General features: G+C 53.0%; 1 protein-coding gene and 2 long non-coding RNA genes across 5 annotated transcripts in view; 1 reads left to right on the top strand and 2 right to left on the bottom strand.

The window, feature by feature from the left end:
* Positions 1–22,868, top strand: part of HK2 (hexokinase 2) — a 33,412-nt gene extending 10,544 nt beyond the window's left edge. For 2 of the 3 annotated variants that reach the window (XM_030034736.2, XM_030034735.2), the window contains exons 2-18: positions 4,366–4,528; positions 11,639–11,787; positions 12,182–12,301; positions 13,762–13,857; positions 13,990–14,089; positions 14,339–14,522; positions 15,124–15,279; positions 15,451–15,684; positions 15,904–16,208; positions 16,732–16,880; positions 17,657–17,776; positions 18,135–18,230; positions 18,728–18,827; positions 18,986–19,169; positions 20,742–20,897; positions 21,408–21,641; positions 22,465–22,868. In XM_030034736.2, coding sequence (XP_029890596.1) covers positions 4,366–4,528; positions 11,639–11,787; positions 12,182–12,301; positions 13,762–13,857; positions 13,990–14,089; positions 14,339–14,522; positions 15,124–15,279; positions 15,451–15,684; positions 15,904–16,208; positions 16,732–16,880; positions 17,657–17,776; positions 18,135–18,230; positions 18,728–18,827; positions 18,986–19,169; positions 20,742–20,897; positions 21,408–21,641; positions 22,465–22,609 — 2,691 coding nt within the window. In that variant the 3' untranslated portion in view covers positions 22,610–22,868. The remainder of the gene's footprint in view (positions 1–4,365; positions 4,529–11,638; positions 11,788–12,181; positions 12,302–13,761; positions 13,858–13,989; positions 14,090–14,338; positions 14,523–15,123; positions 15,280–15,450; positions 15,685–15,903; positions 16,209–16,731; positions 16,881–17,656; positions 17,777–18,134; positions 18,231–18,727; positions 18,828–18,985; positions 19,170–20,741; positions 20,898–21,407; positions 21,642–22,464) is intronic. The other variant, XM_030034737.2, reaches the window with a different exon arrangement.
* Positions 1,793–11,642, bottom strand: LOC121233743. Its single transcript, XR_005933821.1, has 3 exons — positions 11,512–11,642; positions 5,573–5,901; positions 1,793–2,065 (listed from the first exon to the last, which is right to left on the bottom strand). It is a non-coding gene; the product is annotated as an uncharacterized LOC121233743 (long non-coding RNA).
* A 4,441-nt stretch (positions 22,869–27,309) lies between the features above and the next one.
* On the bottom strand, positions 27,310–27,819 carry LOC121233744. Its single transcript, XR_005933822.1, has 2 exons — positions 27,704–27,819; positions 27,310–27,363 (listed from the first exon to the last, which is right to left on the bottom strand). It is a non-coding gene; the product is annotated as an uncharacterized LOC121233744 (long non-coding RNA).
* Between the last annotated feature and the right edge of the window lie 95 nt (positions 27,820–27,914).

Raw genomic sequence — 27,914 nt, 5'->3', positions numbered from 1 at the left:
GCTCAAGCCTTTCCCCAAACTTGAACATCTCTCTGTTGTTCTCATACACAGCAAATATTTTACTTTCTGTTGCCAAAAAGGAAAAGAGTTCAGCCTAGAAACCAGCTAACCTCTTCCAGTGTTCTGCTTTTTCCCCTAAACGCTGCTGAAATGATGCACAACCAGCTGAAAACTACAGCGAGGAGATACTGGGCGTCTGGAAACATTCGATCCCAGTCCGCTTCTCGCCAGACATGTGGCTTTCGAGAAAGATCTGGAGCAAAACTAAAACTAAAAAGGAGCAGCTTCTCCTTCCCAGAACCTTGGGATCGTTAATGGGGAAGATGTGGCCGAAACCTTATTGCACGAGAATAAACCGCCCCGAGACCTTCCCCTTCCCCTTCCCCTTCCCCGCCGCCATTTGCTGGGCAGGAAACGGTTGCGCTTTGCCGGAAGCCTCTGTCACGCTGTAATTGCCGTCACTGCCAGCCATCCTGCCCCACGACCCCACTGAGCCATGGGGAACAGGGTCCCCACTACCACTGCGAGGGAAAAAGCATCCTTCATCCTCCCTGCTTCGGACCTCTTGAGCAGAACCACCGCCCGTGCATCCCCCCGCTGAGGGGGGACAGCGTCGCGGGATAGATCTGTCGGGGAGGGTTTTTCCACTCTTGCAAGTCGCTGCGTTGACAGGACCATCTTGCAAACATATAAGCTGAGGAATTAATTTTTTTCTCCGTGGATAGTGGCATTGAATTGGAATGAAGTTATTCGCAGGCTAATATATTTGCAGCACTGAGCCCTTAGGGTCCAGCCCTGATGGCAGGATTAAGAGGCATCTTCAGGCAAAAGAACATCATCATCCAGCTGTGGTGCTGGTAGTGGTGCCGTGAGTTACTACCATCATTGCAAAGGCAAACCTGGCTTTTGGGGTATTTTAAGCTTGGCTCAGCGTGGCACAGCTCACTCGACTTCCAGCTGGCGGCAAAAATTGGGCAATGTGAGATTTCTTCAGCCTTGGGGCGGATGGACCTTGCCCAATGGTGGCCTTCCAGCTGGGAAGGGTGACGCTGGGCGCTTCCCCAGCACCTGGTGGCGGATGCTTGGCGTAGAAATTAGCTGAGCCTTTGGAGACAGCCCTGAGCTAGGAGACAGGGATTTGCTCGGTTTTACTTCCAAAAAATTGCATCAAATGCATTTCACCTGCAGCAGCTCTAATGAGCTGGTTCTTTAACAAAATGTCCTGCAACTGTCCTCAGCTGTGAGCATGCCCAGCACTTCCCAGCTTAAATCTGTTCCTCCTCCATTCAGTTTATTTAGACTTCCTCAGGGAAACACTATTATTTACGATGGAAGTTTTCCAGAAATTAAATTGCCCCGTTCCGGATCCTAACCTAGTGACTTTATTTATTTGGAATTGGCAAGGATCTTAAAAAAGGTTAAACAACTGAGAAGGTTGTTTGTCTTCAAAGATACTCATGCTTTGGCGCTGCAGACTAAATTCCCCTGTCTTACCCGATCTTTGCTACAATTTGAGATGTGCTTGGGTGCAGGGGGGGTAATTGGAGTAACGAACCGAGCCGTGGGGCAGGGAAGCCTTGGGCATGATGGTGGCCATGGCCCTCCCTTGGTGGGGGTCAGGTCCACACCGAGGTGGTCTCGCTTGGGAAGGAGCTGAGCTGCTGTTGCCCTGGAGCCGTTCTGTGGGACGTCCTGACCTGCCTTAGCTGCCAAGTGGGACAACGTCTACATCCGTAGGAGAAGATGATCCAGGTTTTAAAGGGCTTTGGAGATTAGAAGAAGGTCACTGTTTCTCAAGCTGCTGATTATTCCTGGTACGGTGGAGCCTGGAGGACATGGGGAACGTGCTGAGTGGTGCCTGTCCTGGAGAAAGGAGGTGAAACCTCCGCGTCGTTTCCCCGTGATGTGATTTTAGGGGCTGGCAGGTCGTGCGTGCAGCACTTTCGCTGGCCTGTACCTTGGGTAGGGGTCGAGGACCAAACAACGATGGCTTCTTGTGCATCTGAGCTTCCAAAGCACCCACCTTCTCTGGGATGAGATCTTCTCCTAGCGGTATCTTGCCAGTCTAGGAGGAAACGCAAGCAAAGTCAGGGTGGCGGACAGGAGAGAAACATTTTTTTTGTTTGTGCAAGGGTGAAGCTCTGCCCCGAGCCCTCCTGCTGCGGTACCCCACTGCTGGGATGGGGACACCTCGCTGGGACCCCATCCCCGCTCACGATGGTCTCACCAGGACCCCCTGACCACCGTAGGCTGCCAAAGAAGCCCAGTGAAAGAAGGTCTCGTGGAGGCGAGAGGCTGCTGGGTGGCAGAGCACCCACTCTTAGCTGGGTTTGTCTCTTAATTATCACCCACACTCCAGGTCAGATGCTGCCGGAGAGGACACAGAGTCTGGTTGAGGTCCTCCCTGTGCCAAGGGGCAGGTCGGTGCCTCCCGAGGAGGTTGCGAAAGGCCTCTGCGAGCCAAGATAACACTATCTCTCTGGCTTACAGCTAAGAAATGGGGTTGGGCCATCCGTCCTGGGTTGATAGCAGTTGACCGATAACCATAAACGGGAGATTTCCTACCCTGGGGCTGGGGTGGAGGTGGGCTCCCGACCCAGGGCCCCTCTTGAAGCTGGAAGAGGAAGGAGAAGGTGGAGGTGGGCTGAGGCAGCGGCCACCTTCCCTGTGCCAGGGACCGGAGCCTCTGTACCCGGGTGGCAATTTTCAGCAAGCGAAAGCAAATAGGAGTGGAAGGAGGAGAGTGTTTGACTTCCTGCTGCTGGGGTGGATAAGGAGGGGCTGGTAAACAGCCGGCACCGGGAAACCTTGAGTTTTCCTTATCCTTATCCTTTCCCTCACGCCTCCCTGGTCTCCCAGCTGGCAGGCGCTCGCTCTCCGCTCCAGATTAGTGAGAAGGAGCTGAAAGCACCGAGAGAAATCAGGAGGAGGTTTTACCCATCACATCAGGAAGGATGCCACTCCCCTGGGAATAAAGCATCTCTCCTGGAGCGTGCTCAGCTGGGCTTCCCTCCATCCTCCAACCTTGCTGCAGCAAGCAGAGCAACTGGGGACTCAGCTTCCAAATTTCCAGCAGAGCTGGTGGGATGGAGTGGGGGAGGATACGCTGGAGCATCCCAAGCCTGAAACGCAGGCAGCCAAAACCACAGCAGAGCTGTTTTGTTCAGCCCAGGGTCCGAGTGGCTGCATCTGTGAGCAAGGTCACGCTGGGGCGGATGGCTATTACTTGCCCGCAAAATGCCCATTTCCTATAGCGTAGCCCTATAAAAAAAAAAATTCATGCTTGATTTCTGATGACCTTATGTTACGTGCCTACAGACAGGTGAGCTAACTGGGTGGAGTTTTCCTCTTGACTTCGCAGGGCTTGCAGCTGCCCTTTAATTAATTTTAAGTGAAGTTAATTGAAACAGGGCATAGTTTGGGAGCTGGCAGTCTGTCCGCCTCTCCGTTTCCCTTCCCTGCTCCGGCCAGGCTGCAGAGACATGCATGGTGCTAATGGATGGGTCGGGGAGGAGTTTTTCCATGCCTTTCCCAGGGAAGATGAGACGCTTTGATGCTGTTTATAGGAGCTGGCCATCTTCGTAGCCTCAGTGTAAGGGTATAAACAATTGCCAGGAGCAGAGGGGGGTGGATTTCTTCCCTTTCCGGCCACTGCACCCACTTGTGTCACACAGCGTTGTTTGCTCAAGGGGGTTGAGTAGCTCTCAGCACCGTAACCCTTTGTAGGGGTGATCTCAGCAGCAAAGAAATGAATGGGCAGTGGATTCCTGCCGAGCATCCTTCACGTAGGAAGAGGCCCTGGGGGGTCAAGGTTGAGGCACGTTGCTGCCATGGCGTAGGAAGGGCTCCACAGCTGGAAAACCTCCGGCACCGACCTCCTGACTCACAGCCTGGGCAGGGAAGGTTGTCGAGTTTGGGTCTGTCTTCTGTCGCAACCTGTTTGGGTGCCCGTAGGTGAATGAGCGGAGAAGATGCTGCGGAGCATCGGGAGCTCCTCGGCGTTCGGTGTTCCCAAGTTGGCACCCGTCTGGGCAAGGGGATGCTGCCGAGGAGGTGCGGGGCGGCATTTGGTGAGCTCTTTGGAGAGCGGCCCTGGATGCTCAGGAAGAGGTGCAAGAACGGCGGCAGGCGTTACTGGCATGCCTGGAGATAAGCTGTTGCGGCACTGCTGGCGGTGCCGTGTCGGCAATGTGCTGGCACAGCCGTGTCCTGCCCTTCGGGGTGGGTCACGACCTGCTCCTGCTTCTTGCATCAGCCCCAGCAGACGTGAGAGGGGCTGAACACTGTCCTGAATGTGTCACGGGGGTTGTGCCCATGTCCCCAACCCTCCAGCTGACTTTTTTTGGCTTTATCTCCACCTTTCAGATCGACAAGTACCTCTACCACATGCGGCTCTCCGAAGAGACCCTCCAGGAGGTATCCCAGCGTTTTGGGAAAGAGATGGAGAAAGGGCTGGGAGCGGACACCAACCCCACCGCCTCGGTGAAGATGCTGCCCACCTTCGTGAGATCCACCCCGGATGGGACAGGTACCGTGAGATGGGAGATGCTCCCTCCTGGCAGAGCAGAGGGAGAGCGCGGTGGGGAGGTCTCGGTAGGTGCCGACACATGCCAGGAGGGAGAGCTGCGGCCACCCATCCTCACGGCACTGCCGAAGCAGGGATGGCACCCATGGCCACCTTCACTCCTGGTCCTTGGGACTTCACCCTGCTTCTGCCGAGCAAGGCGTAGCATGGGGACAGGTCTCGTCCCCCCGCTCTGTGCTGGGACTGGGGGGGCTCCCAGTTCCCACTGGTGAGAGGGAGGGTGGGAACCAGCCCTCGCTTGCCCTTCCTGGCAGGACGGAGACAGTCACGGGTCCGGCTCATCAGATTTCATTAGCGCTGAAGTGGGCACCGGTGCCAGCTGCTGTCTGAATGCCACGAGGGCCACGGGAGGAGAAGAGGGCTCTCCAGACGCGGCTTCTCACAATACGGCCTTTCTGCCTGCTTCCCGCGCTGGCAGGAGCCAGCCTGCCTGCAGCACACTCCCAGCTGGCCGCAGCCCTGTTTCAGGCTCTGGTTTGCTCCTCTCAACCCGAAAAACTGCTTCCTTGAGCATCCATATGGGAAATTTCCTTGTGCTTCCCTCTCCTAGCTTGGTGTTTTGGAAAGGACCTTTGTCGCGGTCCCTGCAGCGTTGCCCCTTGCCCGCCGGCACACAGTGGGATGCAGATGCCACCCAGGACCTGCCGAGTCTCCCGGTGCTCGAAGCCGGTGAAACGGTCCTGGCTGCTGAAGGGCAGGGAGGGACAGGGAGCCCCGAGCAGCCGGAGCTGGCCTTGGCTCCGCATCTGGGCTGGCAGCAGCCCCAGAGGAAAGTCCCTGGGCCAGTCGGTCCTGTTGGCTGGTGTTGCTCAGTGTTGGGGTTGCTCCAGCATCGGCACCTTCACAGAGGTCCTTGCAAAACCTCAGCAGCAGAGACTGCTGATAGCCAGCAGGAAAAGTGGAAACAGAGGAAGGGAGCTGACAGAAAGACCCATCTGCCCTTCCCTTGCCATCCCCAACTGTTTTGCCACCGCTGTATTTTCATACCTGGCTTCTGGGGGGTGAGCGGGTCCCAGCAGATGCTGTGGCTGGAGTCTCGAGCGACCTGGCCTTGGCGGGCAGCGACTGGGCAGACTGGAGTTTCCTCTCCTGAGAAGCACGCCGAGCCGGTGTGAGCCTGCTGGTTGAGTGATGGTGTTAAACAGGGCGTACCCGAGAGGTAGCCGTGCTCAAACAGCCAAAAAAACCCCATCGCTGCTGGCTGTCCGCTGTCTTGAGGCAAAGACCAAGGTGATGAGCTGAAGGTCTGAGTCACCGGCCAGCTCTGGATGGGTGTTTGCTGGGAACATCTCGGTGAGGTCTGAGGAGACAAGTCCCTGGGGAGTCACAGGCATCATAGAATAGTTTGGGTTGGAAGGGACCTTTAAAGGTCATCTAGTCCAACCCCCCTGCCATGAGCAGGGACATCTTCAACTAGATCAGGTTGCTCAGAGCCCCGTCCAACCTGACCTGGAATGTTCCCAGGGATGGGGCATCTACCACCTCTCTGGGCAACCTGTGCCAGTGCTTCACCACCCTCATTGCAAAAATTTCTTCCTTATATCTAGTCTGAATCTGCCCTCTTTTAGTTTAAAACCATTACTCCTTGTCCTATTGCTACAGGCCCTGCTAAAAAGTCATTCCCCATCTTTCTTATAAGCCCCCTTTAAGCAGTGAAGCATCCCTGCACCCAGAGCCATCCTGCCTGCTGCATCCTGTGTGCTCGGCCCCCCCGGTGCACGTACACCCAAAAGCTGGACCTGGCTGCCTGCCCCAGGATCGAGATTTCAATCTATTTAAATGTTTAAGAATATTTTTAATTATAGGGATAGCCAGAATTCCGCCCCTGGGCACGGGAACTATTGCAGCCAAAGGTGCTGGGTGCTGGCAGAGCGTGTGTCAGAGCTCCCAAGAGGCAGCAGCAAAGCTCTCAGCACCCTGACCCATGTTGGGGAGAAGGTGCAATCCCTCTCCTTGCCCTTAAAAGAATGAGCCTTGGCTTCCTTCACCATATCCTCCCAATTTGCAGCTTCTCCAGTGTCCCAGCTGGCATTTCTCACCCAAAGCAAGCTCACCACAGCGGGGAAAGGGGCATGGCAGCACGGAAGATGTTACGGGAATGGGATGCTGAGGCAGGCACCCGGCTGCAGCTGCCCAGGAACGCGAAAGCGGGAGGTTTTCAAGCAAGTCCCCGGGGAGCCAAGAGCTGGGATTCCCTGTATGGCTCCAGCTGGATCCAGGCCGTGAGCGGCATCGGTGTCTCTGCTGTTGGGTTTTGGAGGTGGGGGGGGGGCCCTGGAAGGTGGCACGTGGGGGCAAGCTGAGGCCAGCCCAAGGTGGAGGCTCGGTGCCAGCTCCCCTGGCACATTGGCTTTGTGACGAGACGGCGTGACAGCACCTCGGGAAGAGCTCAACATCCAGGGGTGTGCCCTTCCTCCTTCCGCTTTTTTTTGAAGCTTCTGGGCAAAGTCTGTCTTCAGCTGGGCACAAACTCCCGCTCCCACCCACTTCAGGTGTCAGCAGCTGCCTCCCACCCGAAAGACAGGTTATTCCTCTGCTCCAGCCCTGCTTGTGGCCACGCCAGCTCTGCCCCTGATGCCGGTGCCACGCCGGCTTCAGGGGCTCCACACCTTCCTCCTGCAAAGCATCCCTGCCCTTCCTTCCCCTCCTTGCTATAGCACGAGTTGTCTCTGCTTTCGGATTATGCCCCGTTTAATGCGCAGCCGGCAGCTCCCCGGGATCCAGGCAGATGAGAGGTGCTTATCGAAATACAAGGTCACATCTGTGAGATGAAGTCGAAACACAGACCAGGCTCCTGACCACTCCACTCTCCTCAGTGCCGCATGGGTTTGGCTCTTGGTGGCTTCGCCGTTCCTGATGCAACGTGATAAGATGGGGGGGAGTTTCTGCTTCTGAAGCGGGATCTCTCCTAAAAGCAACTTTCCTTGCTTTGCTTGGCTCCAGCTCCAACCAAAAAGCCCGCTGTGCCGTGCTTGCAGTGTGGTAGTGTGCGTCGTACCGCAGGCTGGTGGGGGAAAACAGACCCCAAATAAACTTTTCCTTGGAGCCCCAGGGACTCTGAGCGAGGGCTGTCATTGCTTAGTGCAAACACCACCTTCCTCCCTGCTCCTTTCCTGGTTTTTCCAGGCTTTGCCAGTGTTACTGTGTTTCCTCCTCCATGCTGATGTTGACACAAGGATCTGCTGGTGCATCCTCTGTTAAGCCCCAGCAGCTGATATCCATGGTCTGGAGTTTTCAGGAGGATGTTGCAGGACTTTGGTGGTCAAACTCCTGGAAATTCAAAGGATGGTTCTTTGCAACACCCTTCCCTTGGCCGGTGGGCACAGTTCCTGCCGATAACCAGCTGCTTCTGCAACAAAACCAGCTCGCATGGCCCATGGTCTTGAGAGGCTTTAAAGAAAATTCTGTTTTCATGCCCAGAGCCCCTTGCGGGGCGATTTACTGCAGTCCCCAGCAAGGAATCACGTTGGGGAATCACCGCCAGATGACTCCTGCTGTGGTCAGTGTGAGTTGCTCTTTGCTGGGCCCAATTCTGTCCAAAACAAACCACCAGGTTAAACCCAGATCTTTTGTTGCTGCAACCCCAGTATTTCATGCCCAGTACATCATAAGCCCCTCTGCTGCTCTCCAGCGTTAATGCGGTGGAGATGCTGACGTGAGCACCGGGGCTTTTATATTCTTTCTTCTGCTCAAAGCCTGTCAACTTGCTGAAAGGAGGCAGGGTAGGGCTGGCAAGGGCGTCCGCAGACACGGCTGGCTGTGGGAAATGCCGGGGTCTGCCCCTCCACCTTCTCCTGCATCTCCCTGGGGGGCAGAGCCTGGACCTGCTCCAGCTTTTTCTCTTCCTCTTATTTTTTTTATTAAGCTGATTTGACCAAAGATTCCTGCAAAATGGGATTGCAGTCAAGTTGGAAGCCTTGAGGTTTGAGATGGGAGGGCTGGACTGACCGACCTCTGAGATGCTGGAGCATGTTCTGGCATACGATGCTCCGGTCCCCTGGCCCCGGCTGCATTTCTAAGGACGGCAGAGATCCTCTGCCCACTTTGCCCCATGCTTTTTCCAGGGAGCGCAGGCATTTTTAAAGGCACTAAACAGTCACTTTTAGGTGGTTTGCTGAGAGCAAACAGACCCTTAGAATCAGAGCTCCACGCTTACCCTTGCTGTTTCGTTTGTGAGCTCAGCATCGCAGCCTCTATCTTATCACGTAATGAGGGAGCCCTAATCAGAGGGAGGACCCAGATGTGGTATCAGCCAGCGGAGCCCATCATGCGGCTGTCTTGCTTCAGCCTGGGAAATTTCCAAGGGAGATTTTGCTGCCTTTTTCCACCTGCAAAGCTGATCCGCCTGGAAATCCACCCCTTGACTTCAGCAGTCACCACTCGAACCACTTGTACCTCTCCCCATGACTGCTGAGCAGCTTGTAAGGGGGATTTTTGGTTGTTACGTTGGGTCCCGCTGCTGCTTCGTGGTGAGGGTCGGCGGGTGGCAGGTCAAAGGAAAGCTGGTTTGATACAGCTCTGTGGGCAACGAGCCTCACAGGGGCAGTTTGGCCAAAATATTGGGTATGCGGAGGGCTGGGCAGAACAAGAGGAGAGCCCCATCCATGGCTCCTTGGCCTTTTTGTTTTTGGGATCCTCCTGGGTTCCCCACGTTATCTCCAAGGAGCTGAGCAACCTGTGACCGTCTTGGCTCAAGCATCCTTAGCCCTGGCATATTTATCAGCCTCCTGAAGTAGTTATCATTCTCCGCTAGCAAGCAGAATGGCATCTGTGTCGACAGCAAGGGAAGCAGGAGTATGGCTCGACCCATGTTTGGGGCAGAACTTGGTGCCAGCGGTGCCCAGCCAGGCATCGCGTCTAGCTCTGCCCATCCATGGCTGAGACTAAATCCCCACAGTGGGCTTACCGGTGACATCAGGACAGCGAGGAGCTTCGTTGAGGGTTTTCCTGGTGCATTTTTCAGCATCCCGTGTAAAGAGAGGGGGCCAAGGCATGCCCTGTGGCTAGCAGACCGTCTGCAAAACGAGCTGCCAAACTGGTTTAAACCTCATCCCTGCAAAGGGTCAACGCGGGCGTGAGGCAAGGAGGAGAAATGAATATTCAGGGTCTGACGGCCCCAACTTTTGGTGCTCCGCCAGCTCCCGTGCTGTTCTCCGACCCCGTAAGCGCTGAACAGGACTGCCCTTGGCTACGCTGCCTCACTCAGAGCTATGCCGAGGGTGTTACTCGAGGAGGGATGAGTTGCAAAGCTTTGATGGGGTCCAGGTTTGGAGTGCTCCGTGGTTCTGGGTTAACGGCTCCTGCAGGGGGTGTGCGCGTTGCTCCAGAGATGATGCGAGGGTTGGCCAGAGCCCGTGCAGGGACTCGGCTGAACTTCAGCTTTTGTTAAAATAATGGTGTAACTGCCTCGGCATCTCCTCGTCCCGCTGTCTGGTTGATCTCGGGGTATAACCTTAATCGATGGGACTGGAGCCAGGGCATCGCAGCCTGCGCAGTGGGGCTTGGCATGGGCTGGTACCACTGAGAGCCGGGACCCGACCTGCCCTGCATCACCCCTGGGGTGAGGTATTGACCCCCCCCAGTGCTCCCCCCGTTCTCCATCCCGAGCGGCAAGGCTGTTGAATGCTGCTCAAGACCTCTGAGCCCCTCTTATTCCTCATCTCATTTCCTCGGAGCGCGAGGACTCCTTTTAATAGACCTTTTCAGCTGCAGAGGGACTTTATAAAGCTGCTCTCAGCCCAGCCTCAGAGTCCGTCGCCGTCCCCGGTTCCCTCGCCCCGAGTCCTTGGAGGGTCAGCCCCAGGAAAGACGCCAGGACAGATGGACGCCCCGCAGGCTTGGACAGCGAGCTGCCTTTTCAGCTGGAGTCACTGGAGATGCTGGCTGGCCTGGTGTCATTTGAATACTAATAAACCACACTTTTTGTTTCAACTGTAGCCCCTTTGTAAAAGCATCGGCGGGCACAATGCGGCCCCCGGGCACTGTAATCTGCCCGGGGGAGCCAGCACAGCACATTTAATGCATTCAGAAATCAAACAGTGCTGATAGAGGGCTTTCCCCCATCCCTCTCCCCACACTGCTAGGTATTTAAAACAGCCAGCTTGGCGCTTTTCCCGCATCCCAGGTCTCAGTTGGTCCAAAATTCAGCGAGCTGCCTTGGTGCCTTGTACAATAAAAACAAAATAGGAGGTGAGACCTGCTGGGCTCAGCCCTTAGGTCTTGGAGGCAGCAGGACCCGGGTCTCCTCTTGGCCAACACCAATGGAGAAATTGCTTCCCACGTCTGCCCAGGGAAGGCAGCAATGAGGCCCTGAAGGTCTTTTGGATTTTTTTCCTCCCTGGTTTCCTGCTTACACCTTTCAATCTTGCCTTCAGCGAGAAGCCACATGCCAGGAGTGCATGGGATTCCTGGGGCAAGGCAGGGGAAGGTTGTCCTGGACTGCGGCAGCCAAGCCTGAACATGAGGTTTTTTTTCCATGTATCAAATTTTTAGCCAAACTCTAGTGTTTCAACAGCTGGCTAGCAGGGTTTTAACTGCTTGGGCTGGAGATTTAGGAGCTTTCATGAGCATCCTGCATCAATAGGGCCAGGAATGTCTCTGCCGCCTTCTTCCTTATGGAGCCTGAGGCTGGAGCTCTCCTCCCCTGGGAGGGCTGTCGGTTTGGGCATGGGCTTGTCTGGATGGAGCCGGTGGGATCTGTCCTCCTGCCAGCCGACGTGCTCCTAGCTCAGCCACTGCCTCTGCATGCCCTACCCAGGGCATCAGGATACGTCTCAAAGATGTTGCTTTGAACTCCCGTCAGCTATGGGGGTGCCAGGGGTGCAGAGGAAAGGCAGGAAATACAGCCACAGCTCTGATAAAATACAAAAAACTACCAAATATAATAATAAATAAAATAATGAAAAAATAATTTTAAAAAGTCATACCTTACCCTCCTATTTGTGAGGTGGCCGGTTACTTCCTCGCCTGCTCTGGGGCTGTCTGGCGCGGGCACTGATACTGCTGAAAGGGACCCACCGAGTTAAATGGTTGTTCTTGTCTGGGTTCCCGCAGAGGATGGGGACTTCTTGGCCCTGGACCTCGGTGGCACCAATTTCCGCGTGCTGAGAGTGAAGGTGTCCGACAACGGCCTGCAGAAGGTTGAAATGGAGAATCAGATCTACGCCATCCCTGAGGAACTCATGCGAGGCAGCGGGGTGCAGGTGGGTTCAACCCCTCTCCCCCTCCATCCCTGCTCTCCTGGGCAGCCCCCCAACTCCAGGGCTTCCCCTGCCATGGGGGGAACCACCCATTTTGGGGCAGTTCTCCTGCCTGAAGGGAGGGCTGGTGTCACCCCAAAACCCCGAGCTGTGTAATGGGGTTGGAGCAGCACCCTATTGCTGCCTTGCCCGTCAGGATCCGGGTAGATCCTTGCCTTCCTTTGCCCGGAGCTATTAATTCCTGACACCAAGTAACCATGATGGGTGGGGACCACGGAGGTGTCATGTGGGTGACAGACCACTGGTCCCTCAAGCAGGCAGGGATGCCAGCACTGTTCCAGTGCATCGTCTTAGTCGGGACAGCAGGGCAAGGGCTCACTCTTTGCCTTTATTTCAGCTCTTTGACCACATTGCTGAATGCTTGGCCAACTTCATGGAGAAGCTGAAAATCAAAGACAAGAAACTCCCCCTTGGGTTCACCTTCTCCTTCCCGTGTCACCAGACCAAGCTGGATGAGGTGAGTGAAGGTCTTGCCTCCTTGCCAAGGGTCGTGGCTGAGCCTGGGATGCAGTGGGATGGGGGCGAGCTCTCGCTGGGAGCAATAGTTGTCCCACACCAATTTAGCTTGTGCTTTTAATTAGGCTCGTTGGGTTTGGGTAGCGTGTGAGGTCTTGGTGCTGATGGGAGCAAAAGATGCATTCCGGAGCTTGCAGGGGTCCGGGAGGTGATGTTTAATGTGCCGGTAGCTCCGCTGTGCATGGATGCCTCCGCGGAATGCAGCTTTTTCCCCTCTGCAGACAGAGCTCAAGGAGAGCGGCTGTGGCGGGCGAGAGCAGCTCCAGCCGCCTGCAGCCAAAGGCAGCCCAGACGTGCCGAGCATCACATTCCCCATCACGCAGCCAGCACAGGGAGAGGGAGGGGGTGTCACCTGCCCCGGCTGCTCGCCGTACTCCGGGCAGCCGGGAATCGATGGCTGTCAGCTCCGCTCAGCTGCACCGGCTCTCCGCCGGGAGCCGGTGACCTTGCTGGGAGACTAAACATCTCGGCAAGCAGAGCCCAGCTGAGGCACGTGGCCCCTCGCCTGCCACCCACGGCCTCTGCCTGGCTCTTGCTCTTGGGGGGGGGGGGGGGGCTGGTGCTTTCCTTGCCCTTATCTCACCCGGCTTCCCAGGCAGGATCGGAAAGGAGGGCGGCTCCATGGCGTGCTGGCGATCCAGCACGTCCTCCCTGGGTGGGGAACGCAGCGGCATTTTGTACCAGGGATCGGGCAAGTCATGCTCCTATGCCTGAGCGATTCAGCAAAAGTAATGAGGAAGAAGATTAATGCTTTCCTCGTGGTAGAAGCAGGGGCTGTAAAAAAAAAAAAAAAAAGAAAAAAAAAAAAAAAAAGAAAAAAAGGAAGCTGAGAGAGGAAGCATCTCTCCCTGGTGACCTCGACTGCTTTGCTTCTCTCTGTGCCTCAGTTTCCCCATCTGTCAGGCAGGGCAGGTGTTTGCCTCACTAAGGCATCTGGGGCTCTAGGGCTGGAGATTTTGGATGCAACTGAGTCCTTTCCCTTCCCCCAAGGCTCAGCTCAGCCTCCGGCCAGGTGACTGCAATAGCTCTGCTGGGTGGGGACACACCTGATGCCTCTAGCCACAGGGGATGGTGAGACCCCCATCCCGCAGGGATGGGTCAAGGAGCTCTCCATAGGCTTGGGAACAGGTTTTGCTCCAGGGCTCCATAAAATCCAGTCACTGGAATCACGTTCCCTCCTGCCGGCAGGAGCAACGAGCAACTCGTGTGCTATTTTGCGGCCATAAACTTTATCTGCGCAGAGACGCGGAAATTATTGCTGATACCACAGCTCACAAGCTGATAATAGGGAAGGACTAACCTGTGTGTCCGTCCAGCCCTTGCCTTGCACCAGGGAGCCCTTGAGACATGTGGCTTGGTGGGTCTGTCCTCCGAGCATTCCTTCTTGCTGTTTCTCCACAGAGCATCCTCGTTACGTGGACGAAGGGATTCAAATGCAGCAGCGTGGAGGGGAAAGACGTGGTGTCGATGCTGCGCAAGTCCATCAAGAAGAGAGGGGTAAGAGGTTGGGCAGGTCTGTCACCTCCTGGGGGGGTGGGACAGGATACTCAAGGCTCCACCGTGACAGCAGAGATGTTTTGGTCTGGTTTGGCCACGCTGACTCAATCTCTCTCCTCTCCACCATCTCAGGACTTTGACATTGACATCGTGGCTGTGGTAAACGACACCGTTGGGACCATGATGACCTGTGGCTACGATGATCATAACTGTGAAGTTGGCCTCATTGTTGGTGAGCTGCAGCAAGGGGGGGAGAATTGGGGTCCACCTCTGCATGAACTCCAGAAGGAGATCACATTTCTTGCAGGTTTCAGGGTCTTTTGGGGGAAAAAGAAAGGGTATAGCGATGTTAGAAAACCAGCATTGCCCAATGTTCGCTTTCTTCCATCTTTGCTTTCTATGGTGCATTTGGCTGTTGGTAATTATGGGGAATAAGGGAAAGGCAGCATCCTCTCTCACCGTGTCACCCTGCTTGGTTCAGGTACCGGTACCAATGCCTGTTACATGGAGGAGATGAGGCACATTGACCTGGTAGAAGGGGACGAAGGTCGGATGTGCATCAACATGGAGTGGGGGGCCTTCGGTGACGACGGCGTGCTCAACGACATCCGGACAGAGTTCGACCGCGAGATAGACATGGGCTCGCTCAACCCTGGCAAACAATTGTAAGCAGATTCTTGGCTTTGGCTCAGTCTCGGGGTTTGCTTTGCATTGTCCGTCCTCCCATTGCACTGGCGTTAGTGGGACCGAAGAGGTCGTCCTAGTTAACTAGGTCACCACGTCCTCTGCCGTGCCAGCTCCACCAATGCAAATAGGGACTGTATCACAAGTTTGGGTTGGTACACCCAACTGAACCACTCAATACTTGCTTCCCTCGTGAGCCTTTCACTTGAATGTGTTGATTTCTGTTTCTTTCTCCCGCCAATGAAGTTATCTGCCAGCCAAGGCAAACACCACCACCTAATGTCCACATCCAAGTCCTACAGATCTCCCATTCCCCAAATGGCTTCTGGCAGCATGGGTGGGATTTGGGGGGGTCTCTGCAAACTGACAGACCCCCTCCATGTAGCCATAAGTTCTTCTTGCAGAACGATGGTTATGTCAACATAGCTTTATTTTCTCAGTGATGGGATAAACTACTCTGGAAAGAGATTACCCAGATTGCATTTGGGCCTGGAAAGCTGCCAAGTGTTTTTAGGGTCAACCTGTGGCCACCTCACGGCACACGCAGCCAAACAAATGCATCTTGTGCTTCCCTGTTGGCAGGTTTGAGAAGATGATCAGTGGGATGTACATGGGAGAGCTGGTCAGACTCATCCTGGTGAAGATGGCCAAGGAAGGGCTCTTGTTTGGAGGAAGGCTCACACCAGATCTGCTCACTACTGGCCACTTTGAGACCAGATATGTCTCTGCTATTGAGAAGTAAGTAGGATCCAGACGGTTTCCTGGGGTCCCAGTCCATCTCCTGACATCTGTGCTGGGGGAAAAGAGGACCCAGCACAGGGCTATCCAGTGACTGAGCAAACCAGGACACTTCAGATGGCAAAAGTTGGATTTCCAGGCATGAATCCTTTTTTGTTCTTTGATGTGCAGGGAGAAAGAAGGACTGCAGAAAGCCCACGAGATCCTCACCAAGCTGGGCCTGGAGCCATCTCATGAAGATTGTGTGGCCACCCACCGCATCTGCCAGATCGTCTCCACCCGGTCGGCCAACCTGTGCGGGGCCACCCTGGCAGCTGTGCTGCGACGCATCAAGGAGAACAAGGGGGTGGACCGGCTGCGGTCCACGGTTGGCGTGGATGGCTCTGTCTACAAGAAGCATCCTCAGTGAGTCCATGAAGATAGGCAAGGCTGGTGGGGAGAGAGAGAGAGGGTGAGAGAGCACAAATCTGTTCCTGCCGGCAGCGGATAAAGCTTGGCACAAGCAGAGCATCTCCAAATATTCCCCCGGGATATTTGGATCCCAAAGGGGCCCCAGTCGTTTACAACCCCAGAGGGTCACATCACCTGCGGTGGCATACTCAGGTCCTCTTTCCTCCTCCGTAGCTTTGCCCGGCGCCTCCATAAGACAGTGCGGAAGCTGCTACCGGACTGCGAGATCCGTTTCGTGCGGTCAGAAGATGGAAGTGGCAAAGGGGCAGCCATGGTGACAGCGGTGGCCTACAGACTGGCCGCCCAGCACAAAGCACGGCAGAAGATTTTGGAGGCGCTCAAGCTGAGCCACGAGCAGCTCCTGGAGGTGAAGCAAAGAATGAGGATAGAGATGGAGAAGGGGCTGGGCAAGGAGACGCACGCAGAGGCAGCGGTGAAAATGCTTCCCACCTACGTGTGCTCAACTCCAGATGGGACAGGTGATATACCCCGTGTATAAGCCCACGTATGTCCTGCGTAGGGCAAAGAGCCAGCATCGCTACTCCCAACATCTGCACCGCTTCGGGAAGGGATGGGACCTTTGCCATGGCCAGTTGTCTCTTCGTGGTGGGAGTGGCGCAAAGCTTTTTACCCTCCAGTATGGTACTGGGAAAAGTGGCTGAGCCTCCAGGACGTTCTGCACTTGGCTTAACACAAAGCCTGGCTTTCACTGTGGTTTTCACTGCCCCAGGTTTCTTACCACCATTGTCCTGGGTTGTGCTCCCAGTTCTGTCGGTGGCTTGGGTGTGCGCCTGCCCCTTGGCTTGAAGCCCTGTGATCTCCCCAAGTCTGGAGCAAACCTCTCCATCATGTTCCTACGTGTACCTGCTGTTCTCCATTCCCAGCCACGTCTTGGTTCCTGGTCTTCTCCCAGGAAGAGGGCAGATTTGGATCAGCTTTGTGCCCCATTCAGGATGCCCCTTGTCAGGATCTTTCTCCTAACGGTTCTCTCTTGGGTTTCAGAAAAAGGAGATTTCCTCGCCCTGGACCTGGGAGGTACCAATTTCCGTGTGCTGCTGGTGCGCGTCAGGAACGGGATGAGGCGTGGTGTCGAGATGCACAACAAGATCTACTCCATCCCAGTGGAGATCATGCAGGGGACGGGAGAGGAGGTGAGGATGGGCAGCTGAAGGTGGAAAACTGGGGCATCTTCCCTGGCAGCAGAAGTGGCAGGCAGTAGTGCTGGCTGACCACAGGAACTGTTTTTGCCTTGCTCTGCTTTCCAGGGTGCAAAACCAGGAGTGGAGAAGGCTGGTGCTCTCCTGCCTTTAGAGCAGCGAGTTCTGCCCAAGGCTCGGGAGTTTGAAATGTGCTTTAGGAAGCTTGAGACTGGTTTTAAAGCTAGAAATTGCATTAGTCTCAGACATCACTGAACCTCCCCAAATCCCACACACTCCGCAAGGGCAGATAAGCATCATCCCTGTTTCCCAGCTAGAGAAACCACAACAGAAGTGATGAGAGACATCTTCAGAGTCTTATTTGCAGATGGAAAGAGTTTTGCAAACCACTCCAGGCAGTGCTCAGGGACTGGGGAGTATTTCTAGCAGACGGGCTCTGGGGATACGTTGCAGAGTGACCGGATTCCTGTGTCACCCCTGGGAAGCTGCTCACCTCCCCGCTAGCCCCTCCTTCCCTTCTGGGCGCAGTACGGGACCTGCAAGGTGGAGGTATCACAGCGATATGACCACACTGTTTGTGGGGAAGAGGATGAAAAAGGAGCTGTTTTGGGCTTGCTCACCTCACACGGCACAGCTGAACAGCATCCTGGTCTGTTCAAAGCCCTGTTGGCTTGGGAATGGATCAACATCTCCAGTAGGTCAGGCGGGCTGGCATCCAGCTGAGTTTCTTTCTGCGATGGTAACTTCTCCTTTTGGCTTTGCACACCCAGCTCTTCGACCACATTGTCCACTGCATCTCCGACTTCCTGGAATACATGGGAATGAAGGGCGTATCGCTCCCGCTTGGATTCACATTCTCCTTCCCTTGCCAGCAGAACAACCTGGATGAGGTAACCCCAACCCACGTGGTAGCATACACGTCCGGTACCCAGGGCTGGCTGAAAAGCCAAAGCACACTGGAAACTCTATGTACCAGCACCACTGACCACATGGCATGTCAGACAGGGACCCAAGAGAGGGGGAAGGCAGGAGCTCAGGGCTGGCGGTGCTTCTGAAAAGCCCCCTTGCTGCATCAAAGCACATGCAGATCCCTTGAGCTCTGGAGACAACCCAGCTGAGGCATCCTCCGCACGTGAGGATCTGACCTCCACGTGCTGGGCAGTGCCCACCGAGAGCCGGTGGACGTGGGGTTGCTGTCCCTCCCACCCAGCAACCTGGGTGATTTACTGTGGGGTATTTCCACAACAGGGGATTCTCCTGAAGTGGACAAAAGGTTTCAAGGCAACTGGCTGTGAAGGAGAAGATGTGGTGAACCTGCTGAAGGAGGCAATTCACAGGAGAGAGGTAAGTATCCACGTAGCTGTGAGAAGCTGGCTGCTTGCTCCCACATCCCGGCTGTCTTTGGCATCTTTAATTGGCCTGTAAAGCAAATTAATGGGCTGAGCCCCGGGCTAATGAGTGTCTGAATTTTAACAGCCACCCTTAGTCATCGCTAGAGGTTGGATTTTCAGACCCCGGAGCTAAGAGCTGGCTTCTGGCCAGGGCTGGAGCAGACTTGTCTCGCTGTGAGTTAGGAGGACACCATGCCTGTCTCCTCAGTGCAGACCACCCAAAGCTCCTGCCCTGGGGGCTGCCTCTGGCAGGGCCATCCCTGCATGCCAGCTCCTCTGCAGTTGTGTCTTGAGGTTTGAGCGTCCACCTGCAGACGTGTGGGGCTGCAGGAAGTCTGTGGGTGCCAGGAGGACTCCCATGCTCAGCAGACTGGTCCTTTCCCAATTGTGGGAGCAGATGTAGCAAGCTGTGTCCTTCAGGAATACCCATGCAATCCCATCCCTCTGCAGGAATTCGACCTGGACGTGGTCGCGGTGGTAAATGACACAGTTGGCACCATGATGACCTGTGGGTACGAAGACCCGTATTGCGAAGTTGGGCTGATAGTCGGTGAGGACTGAAGCTTTCTTAGGGAGTTCCTCCGCCCGCGGTCCCAAACCTGTCCCTTTGGGGTGCTCCTGGCTGCAGAAGCTGTCTGAGGGCTTTTATCTTGCCTCTGTGCCCCACTTCTCCGACAGCCCCATTGAAAGATACTTCTCTCTCCGCAGGCACAGGCAGCAATGCCTGTTACATGGAGGAGATGAGGAACGTGGAGCTGGTGGAAGGGGAGGAGGGCAGGATGTGTGTCAACATGGAATGGGGGGCGTTTGGTGACAATGGGTGCTTGGACGACATACGGACGGAGTTTGACGTGGCGGTGGATGAGCTGTCTCTCAACCCTGGGAAGCAAAGGTGCGTGGTGTCGCGGGGGAATTAAAAATAAGAGAGGGGTTCAGATCACTTAAAGAATGACCTCCAATTGTATTAGCAATAGAAAAATGATTTAATAGAAATTTGTGTAAAAGTGTGACTTCACAGAATTCGTTGGCAAGGTTCACTCTATTACTTAGTAGATGGATAAAATGCACACAGGAAAATTAAATCAGAATCAAACTAAACTTATGTATATAGGGACCAAAAACATAATAGGGTAAAAGGGAATGTGGGAAAGGGTAATTAAGACCCTCCCGTTGAGTCACGAGGTTCAGAGAAGAACCCCTTGCTTTCTAAACTCCTGTTGGAGTCTAGGTGCAGCTGGATCAACTCCTAGTCCCAGACTTGAGCAACGGTTTGTGTCTAAAGGGATTATAATAGCAGCCTAAAATTCATTCACAGTTGAATAAAAATCATGACAGTAAATTAAGTATAAATTTGAAAGTATTAACTTATATCTTATAATATATTTGCTCTAACTTACTTACTATGGACTATTCACATTAGTACACATGCATGCATAAAGACACTAAAAGAAATACGTGTAAGAGAGTAAAAAGAGAGTAGAAAGAGAGTAGAAAGAGGCATACCTGTTAAAAATTCTCCTCGAGGTCAGTGAAAATATTCACATCGAACGCTTCGGCATTTGTCTCAACGGGTGAAGGGTTGAGCCTCAAGGAGCGGAGAGAATCAGCCCAGGTTGTGTCGGCTTTCGGCAACAGACCTCTGATTTTTTCAAACCAGAAAGTTTGCAAGCTCCGAGAGGCATCCCACTTGGAGGGAGATGCTGGTTGCAGCCTGCTGCGGTCCAGGAGAGCTCAAAGGGCCTCACTCAGCACCGCTGTTTATAGGTTTGGGAGATGATTGACTTTCATCATTAACAAATTGCTAGAATCCCAGCTGTGCTGGAAAATTCTGAGACCGTTGGAGAATAACTCAAAACATAGATTCGGGATGCTCCAAGATTGTCAGGGGAGGATTGTAATGTCTCATGGTTGTTATGAAAGAGAACTGCCTGCAGGTTGTTATGAGAACTGGCTATCCCTACTCCCATCCCTTTGCCTTCGCCCGGCAAGCAGGAGTCCTTGAGATGCACGGCATATCTCCCTGTCTTAGCTGGGTAATTGTTCCTGGCACAGCCAAGGGTTGCTTCACTGCCCGACTCATTACACTTATGCAAAGGCTTAGCGAGCCTTCCTGAGTTCATAAATCAGCCTGGAGAGGGGGAAAGAAATGCACCACCACATGTGGTGGCTTTGGGGGGGCTGGGAAGGGACCCTCCATGGGGCTGGGTGTCCAGGAACAGTTCAGTGGTGCCCCACCAGCCTCTTGATGGAGCATCAGGGGACGATGAACAGGGCAGAGTCTGGTTTTGCAACACACCGATGTGTCCCTTGTCCCCTGCCCGCAGCGTGGGGACTCTGCTGCTGGACTTGCTCCAGGGTGTCAGGCCAGGGGTTTGTGTCAAAGGCATCTGGCAGAGCTGGGATCCCCATCCAGACCCAGTATCCCTTCTCGTCCTGATGTCCAGCCTTGCCCTCTCCTTCCCAGGTTTGAGAAGATGATCAGCGGGATGTACCTGGGGGAGATCGTCCGAAACATCCTGATGGATTTCACCAAGCGAGGGCTGCTCTTCCGGGGACGCATCTCAGAGAGGCTGAAGACCAGAGGGATCTTTGAGACCAAGTTCCTGTCCCAGATAGAAAGGTGAGGTCCAACAGGAGGGGTGACGACTGGCCTTGCAGCTGCAGATCAGAGCAGAGATGTACTTTGGGGAGAACATTCCCAGGGCTTGTGGGAGAAGCGCCAAGCACTCAGTCTGGAGCCAGGATGACACAGGGTGATACAACGCTGATAAGTCAGCAAAATCCACGTGGTTCTGACAGCACTCGTGTTGAGAGACAAGGAAACTGTCTGGGGCTGGCAACACAGACACCTCTTATCCTCTGCCCCAGACAGAGAGGGGCCACAGGTTAAATAGCTGCCTTGCTCCCAGTCAATGGCTTTGTCCTGAAATAGCCTCACTGATGAGGATGTGACACCAGCGCCACATCCAGGTCTGGAAGCTGAGGTTAGAGGGGAGCTGTGGAGCCCCTCCAGTCAGTGTCACCCAAGCCGCAAGTCCCTGGGCTCTGCAGGATGTAGATAAGAAAGGGGAAGCCACACATCCAAGTTGCTCCATCTCCTAACGATGCCTGGCCCTCGTGTCCTCCCCAGCGACTGCCTGGCCCTGCTCCAAGTCCGCTCCATCCTCCAGCACCTCGGCCTGGAGACCACGTGCGACGACAGCATCATCGTGAAGGAGGTGTGCACGGTGGTGGCCCGGCGGGCAGCTCAGCTCTGTGGGGCTGGCATGGCAGCCGTGGTGGACAAGATCCGGGAGAACCGTGGGCTGGACTTCCTCAAGGTCACGGTCGGTGTGGATGGGACCCTCTACAAGCTGCACCCTCAGTGAGTTGCTCGGTGATGCGCGGTTGTCTTCCAAGCTGGTGCACCTGCCCATCTTGGGCAGATGGGTTGCTAAGTAAGAGCCAGTGTGAAAAGCTTCAAAGGGTAGTTGGAGAGGAGAGGAGAGGAGTTATTTTAAGGTCTCACTCTTTAGAGTGATCTAAACTGTCAAGGCACAGCAGGAGCCAGCTGCTCCCTAAAGGATGGGGCACCAGGACCTGGTCCCCCAGTACCTAAGGTCGGGCTGATGCAGAGATGGTGACCAGGTTCAACCAGGAGTCCAGATCATCAGGCAAAATCACGGGGATGAAGCAGGTGTAAACCAATAAGTCAGTCTATGGTCTGGATCAAGAAGGCCCACAGCCAAGCAAAAATAGGGCAATGCCTGAGCTGAAGGCTGGTACTCCTAGGACAACATTGCTCAGACAAGGACTAAAGGCACAGGGCTGAGCTTAAATAGGGCTCACGGGCCCATGGGTAGAGGGAGGGCTCTCAAGATCCCCCCAGGTGTGGCTGGTCAGGGCTATTAAGCTCTTGGGGCTTGGTGGGACTAGAGAAGGGGTCAGATTTAGTCCTAAGTGGAGGGAGAGCAGGATTATGTTGTGTTAACTGTGGACTTGGGCTGAAGCATGGAGACTTATGCTTTCCACTACCTCCTACCCAGCAGCTCTCTCTCCATCCATCTTTCTCCTCTGTGTCTGTAGCACTGTTTGAGACTCTGTTGAAGGCAGCTATGATGATAGGTGTGAAGTGGTTTGTTCCTTGTGGGGCTGGCACCTTCAGCCCAAGGCAAGTTAAATCAGCACCTCTTCCTTGCCTCCCCCAGCTTCTCCACCGTCATGCACGAAACAGTGAAGCAGTTGTCTCCAAAGTGCGAAGTGACCTTCCTCCAGTCGGAAGACGGCAGCGGCAAGGGCGCAGCGCTCATCACGGCGGTGGCCTGCCGGATCCGGGAGGCTGGCCAGCGATAGAAGGAAGGAGGTTTGCCGAAGAGCTTGGTTTCAGCAAAACAGGACGTTTCCCTGCCCGGTCCCTCCCTCCCTTCCTCCGTACACACGTACACACACACACACACACACACACACACACGTGGCCTCCCCTCGCAAGCAGACTCTTAGCTTTACTTGTTCTCTTGAGATACCACCAGTGGGACTGGAGATGCTGTGTGCTTTGTATCAAGTGTTGTCTTAGGAGTTTTATTGCATGCCATAAAACTGCGTATCAAGTAAAGCTAAAAGTGTCTTTTGGCTGTCTACCTATACTTCCAGTTAGAGCTGGACCTGTTCCACTTGCAGCCTCCGTCAAACACCAGCTCTCCTCCCCACATCTCCTAGCCGCTCTCATATCTTCCCTAACAGCAGAAAGGATAATGCTAGAATAATTAAGACACTGCATTGTCACTTTACAGTAACTAGTACCTATTTATGTATGTCGGAGTCGTAGCGTGTCCGTGCTGTAGAAAGCAAACCTCTTTAAGATTGGGCTAAAGACCTCCATTAGTCTTTTACCCTGATCAAGGCTGTATTATTTCCATGAAAGTCATGGTAACTCTTAAAGCACAGGGTGCAGAATTTCAGCCGGTGTGTTCTGAGTCTGCACTGAGAGATACCAAGTATCTCTGTTGGTGAGCAATATTAAAGAACCTGCTGGATCCAAGTTAGAGGTGCTCCTTTAACTGCTCCAGCAGAGCACGTGCCTGGAAATAATTGGGGACTCAGGGTCTAATCCCATTTCCCGACCTCTCACCCGCACCCTAAATAGAGTGTAGGAATGTGGCATGTATGTACGGTTGTGTTACGTTCCCTGGAAACCACTAGCACCCTTCCCTGGTCTATGTGCGGATACAAGGAACCACCACCAAGATGGGTCGGTGTCTTCCCTGCAAATACACACACACTCAAATGTCGTGGCCGTGTGTCTACACTTGGCGCGGTGAGTTTGGTTTGCTTTTTGTCTGTGAAATAGTTCTGCGTCTTCAGCCTTTTAGGTGACACCTGGATTTATACACTGTATATTTATGTTTCAAGAGATCTTAAGTCTTTTTATGTACATAGTCTTGGGGGGGGTTATATTGCTTAGAATTGACTTCACCTTTTAATGTCATTTAAGAATGCTACAGAGTACTTATTTTCTTTTTTTTCTTGTGTTATTTTTTTAATTTAAAATTTTCTTGGGGTAGACTGGAGAAAGAGACCCAAATTCCTGAGGACAGTTGTACAAGAGGTTTGGGCATTCTGAATTTATCACCAGAACAAAAGGGAAATCAGAAAGCCAGGGATGCGATGCACAGGAGCAGTGGGGCCCTGCAGTGAAGCTTTGAGGATTAGGCTGGTTTTAACCCAAGGAGAGGTTTTATTTTGTCCCCCTGCCCTCCCCAGCCTGCTTTGCTCTGGAAGGTCACATCACTTCCTATTGCAGCGCGTGGTGAAATAACCCAGGGCCCTGCAGGGACCTGTGTCTGAGCCCGTATCCCTCACGCCACTGTCCCGGTCCAACAAACACTGGGCACAGGCACGTGCGCTCGAGTGCTGACGGTGCGCATGGGCTCGCAGCGAGGCACTGGCAAAGGTGAGCTCAACTCGCTCGATGAAGTTAGCGGCAATAATTGGGGTCACCTCATTTCCATTTGGCATCCTCAGGGCTGTCGGCGAACGTTCCCGGGGACGAACGTGCCCGTAGCATCACTTTGTGTGTCATGGTGAAAAGCAGTGATTAATTTTTGCCAACAGAAAAGCCTGCGGATGAACTAAATGCTGCAGTTCTCTGCCTGAGTGGGCAGAGGCATACAGATGGGGGTGGGTATGTTTCTGTAAATATTTAGCAGAAGATAATGAAATTCCAGTGATGTACAAAAAATAATAATAATTCCCACAAACAGACCTTCAGTTTGGAGGATAGAGTTTTTGTCTATTTTTATGTATATTTTTATACTGCTTGGGATAACCTCATTACCAAAAGTATCTCTTCTATGTTGGGGGTCAAGTTCAGTAGCACAATTTTAAAGCAAAATTACTCTTTGGGCATTTTAAATGCTTATTTTTTTATAAGCCTCAAGACAATTATAACAAATAAAATCTGACTGTGTATAGAAACGATGTAAGAAACCAAGTTTAGTGGAAGTTTTAGAAGATGTTGAATAAATTTTTGAAAGATACAGAAATCCTCTAATATGGTACCAAGCAGTTGTGTGTGATTCTTTCCTGAGAAGACCAGCATTTTGCCTACTGAAAAATTGAAACAGAAATGTTTTTACCTGCTGCACCGTGCAGAAGGTTGCATTAGTGGCTGTGTTTTTTAACTTTTATCCAGCTGTACCCCTTTTGAAATAGGTAGTGTCTTCATCGGTTAGTAAGCTAAGTTGTATACAACTGTAGTTTTGGTGGGAGAGTAGGAAAGATTGGGACTATGGGGCAGCCCTGGTTTTGTAGCTGATTCAGGCTCCAGTTCAGCAAATTGTGGAGCGGGTGACTAAAAGGGTGAGAAGAAAACGTGGGTAGTTAAGTACCTGGTTAGCAAGGACAGGCGGAGCAGGGTAACCTTGCTCGCCTTGCCTTTCTTTGCAGCAAAGGACGGGCTGTGACTTTACAGCAGCAGGAAGGACTAGCCCCAAGCTCACAGGGTGGTGGTGAATTGCTGAGCGCTTTCTTTTCTCCTGGAACAGAGGAAGTAAAGGCAGTACAAGTTACCTGGAGCTACAGCTGCTTTTGGTCTGTCCTGCAGTATCTGGTCTCGGGGGTAGCGGTAGCAGCAGCACTGTGGGGCTGGCAAAGCAAGGGAGCCACGTGCTGAAGCTCGAGGATATGGATCTAAACTTTCTGTGAGGTCAGGGAGGATTTTTGGCTGGGCTTGGTCAGATGGATACCCACCTGGATATCCACGAGGCTCCTGTAAAGCTTGAAAGCTTTTGCTTCCCCTTTGCTTTGACTCAGAATAAAGCAGTGTCTGAAATGTTCCCAGTTAAAAAGCGATACTTGAAGCGTTACAAGACACCCATGTTAACCTGTGATTGCAGATATACCCTTGGCTGTAAGAAAGGTTTTTATTAAACACTTTGAGAAGTTTGTGCTCCTTTTTGTCTCAAAGGGGATGAGCAGCAGAGATGTTTGCTGTACAGTCTGATTGTAACTTCAGTGGGACTGTAACCTCACACCAAAATGTTGCCGTGGGATGTTACGTGAATGTGTTTAAAATGAAGAAGGGAAGATTGAATCGTAACTATTGATATGAAGGGAAGATCAAATCTATTATATGTAGGGAGAGATGGACAGACTGATCAACTTGACTTGCCCAGTCTGTCTCTTTCCTCCAGTAAGAAACGCTGCTTTGTGGATTTAGGATGGCTTTTGTTTTGCTTGGTTGTTCCCATTAGGATGCATTTTCTTTGCACTCCTGCTGTTGTGCTGGCACATTCTCTGGCCATGCTGGCAGCAGGAGAACAGGTCTGCTACACTGGAGACACTGACCTTTCCTCCCTGGCAATTCTCTCCTCATTGGTACTTTGGACAGGATTTTATTGTTACTGCTTTTTTTTTTTTTTAATATGTCTATACACAAGCAGCAAATTACTAAGCCTTGCAACAGGAATTTGCCTCTTCCCTTCTTGGAGGCAAAGGTTGCGTAGGGAGAAGCATCATATTCAGTCACCCAGTCTGAGGAGTACCCGAGACGCACAGATCTCTGGCCTGGAAGCAGCTCAGAAGTAGTTTGACCTGAGATAACTTGGTGCTTCTGTGCTGCAGTCTCTTATCAGGCAATCCAAATGTGGCCAGGCTATCTGACAGAGATAAGAGGGTGAAAAGGTTCAGTTCGTGGGAGGGGAGTGGGGACAGGTGTAAAACAGTGACAAAAAACACAAATCCCCATGCAATGGGTGGTGAGGCACAGGACAGCAGCAAAATAAACTGGAATGGGGGGAGCCTTGGTCCCCCACCTCACCACAATCTCCTCCCCTCCAGCAGATAAAGAGAGGAAAATACCTTCTTTTGACAGATCATTTTGCTTGCTCTGGTAGAAAAGTGGTCATTGAAGGCCAAAGAGGCAATTCCTAGTCACAAGGTAATTTGGAATGAGAAAGAGTTAAATTATTTGCCTTGTGACATCCCTGACAAGTCTGGAGTCTTTCTGGCCTGAAGCAAAGAAAATGCATCTTAATGTGGGTGTTGGCTCTGTGTGGGGCAGGGGGAGTTAAATAAAGCCAAAGACTGTTCAGCTGCTAGCAGAAATGAGTGACTGTAGATTCACCTGATGTTGTTATTTTGTGATTACAATATTTATTTTTAGTAATTGACTGCAATTATATTATATATAGGCTTCCTTATTTTTGTACTTTTCATACCGTTTTCCTGAGTGTGGTGTTGTACTTCTCAGCTCCCCTTTGCCACGATTGCTGCTCCTAGTCAGTGACAAATAAAAAAGAGAAAAAAAAAAAACCAACAAAAAAAACCAACCACCCATTTTCTGGGGTAAGTTGTGATGTATTTGGGTTTCTGTGCTCCTCTGACTCCTGCCCCCTGCACTGAGCCACTCCTTCGCAACCCCTTAGGAAGGACACGTGCACCACCACCCTATCCTAAATCCCTCATCCTGTCCACTGGGAAGAAGGACCAAAGCTGGGAAGGGATTTGTTTCTTTGCACTGACAGTCCCTCCACAACCAGGAGGGCAAGGGAGGGCACAGGTAGCACCAGACCACCCAGAGAGCAAGGGAAGGAGGGACTTGTTCATGCCTGGAAGAAAAATACCAAGATAAGGCTCACGTAAGCTCTTACTCCACAGCCCACATCCTCACCACACTGCAGGGTGGCAGTTCCCCAGCAGCAAGGGCAGACGTGCACGGGGGTGCGCAGGCCAGGGCTGCGTTTGCACGCAGCAATGGCTTTGCCAGGGCGAGCAGGGGCAGCGGGTGGCCCTGGGAGCCAGTGGGGTGCAAGGGCAGAGCAGGATCTGGACCTGAACAGGAGGTGCTAAGCCCTCAGCACAAAGCAGGAGCCCTGTGGCAGCTCAACCCACCAACAAAGCTTAAGATTTCAACCCTGGCATTACATAAAAAACATGGTTTTTATGTACCTGTTCTCTTCTGCCATTAACAAGCAGCCCGTATTTCTTTCCACTGAATCAATGACACATTTTAAAGACTTGGTACTTCTAGTTAAAAAAAGAAAAACTGCTTACTTAAGTATCTACCAAGTAAGTACTGCTTACTTAAGTAAATACCAAGTTCAATGCTGTAGCAGATGAATGCCTTAAAATGCTTCTGCCTTCTGCTTCCAAAGAAGTG

The sequence above is a fragment of the Aquila chrysaetos genome, chromosome 13 (genome assembly GCF_900496995.4).
Source record: "Aquila chrysaetos chrysaetos chromosome 13, bAquChr1.4, whole genome shotgun sequence".
NCBI classification, from domain to species: Eukaryota; Metazoa; Chordata; class Aves; order Accipitriformes; family Accipitridae; genus Aquila; species Aquila chrysaetos.
This window is presented reverse-complemented; position numbering and strand designations above follow the sequence as displayed.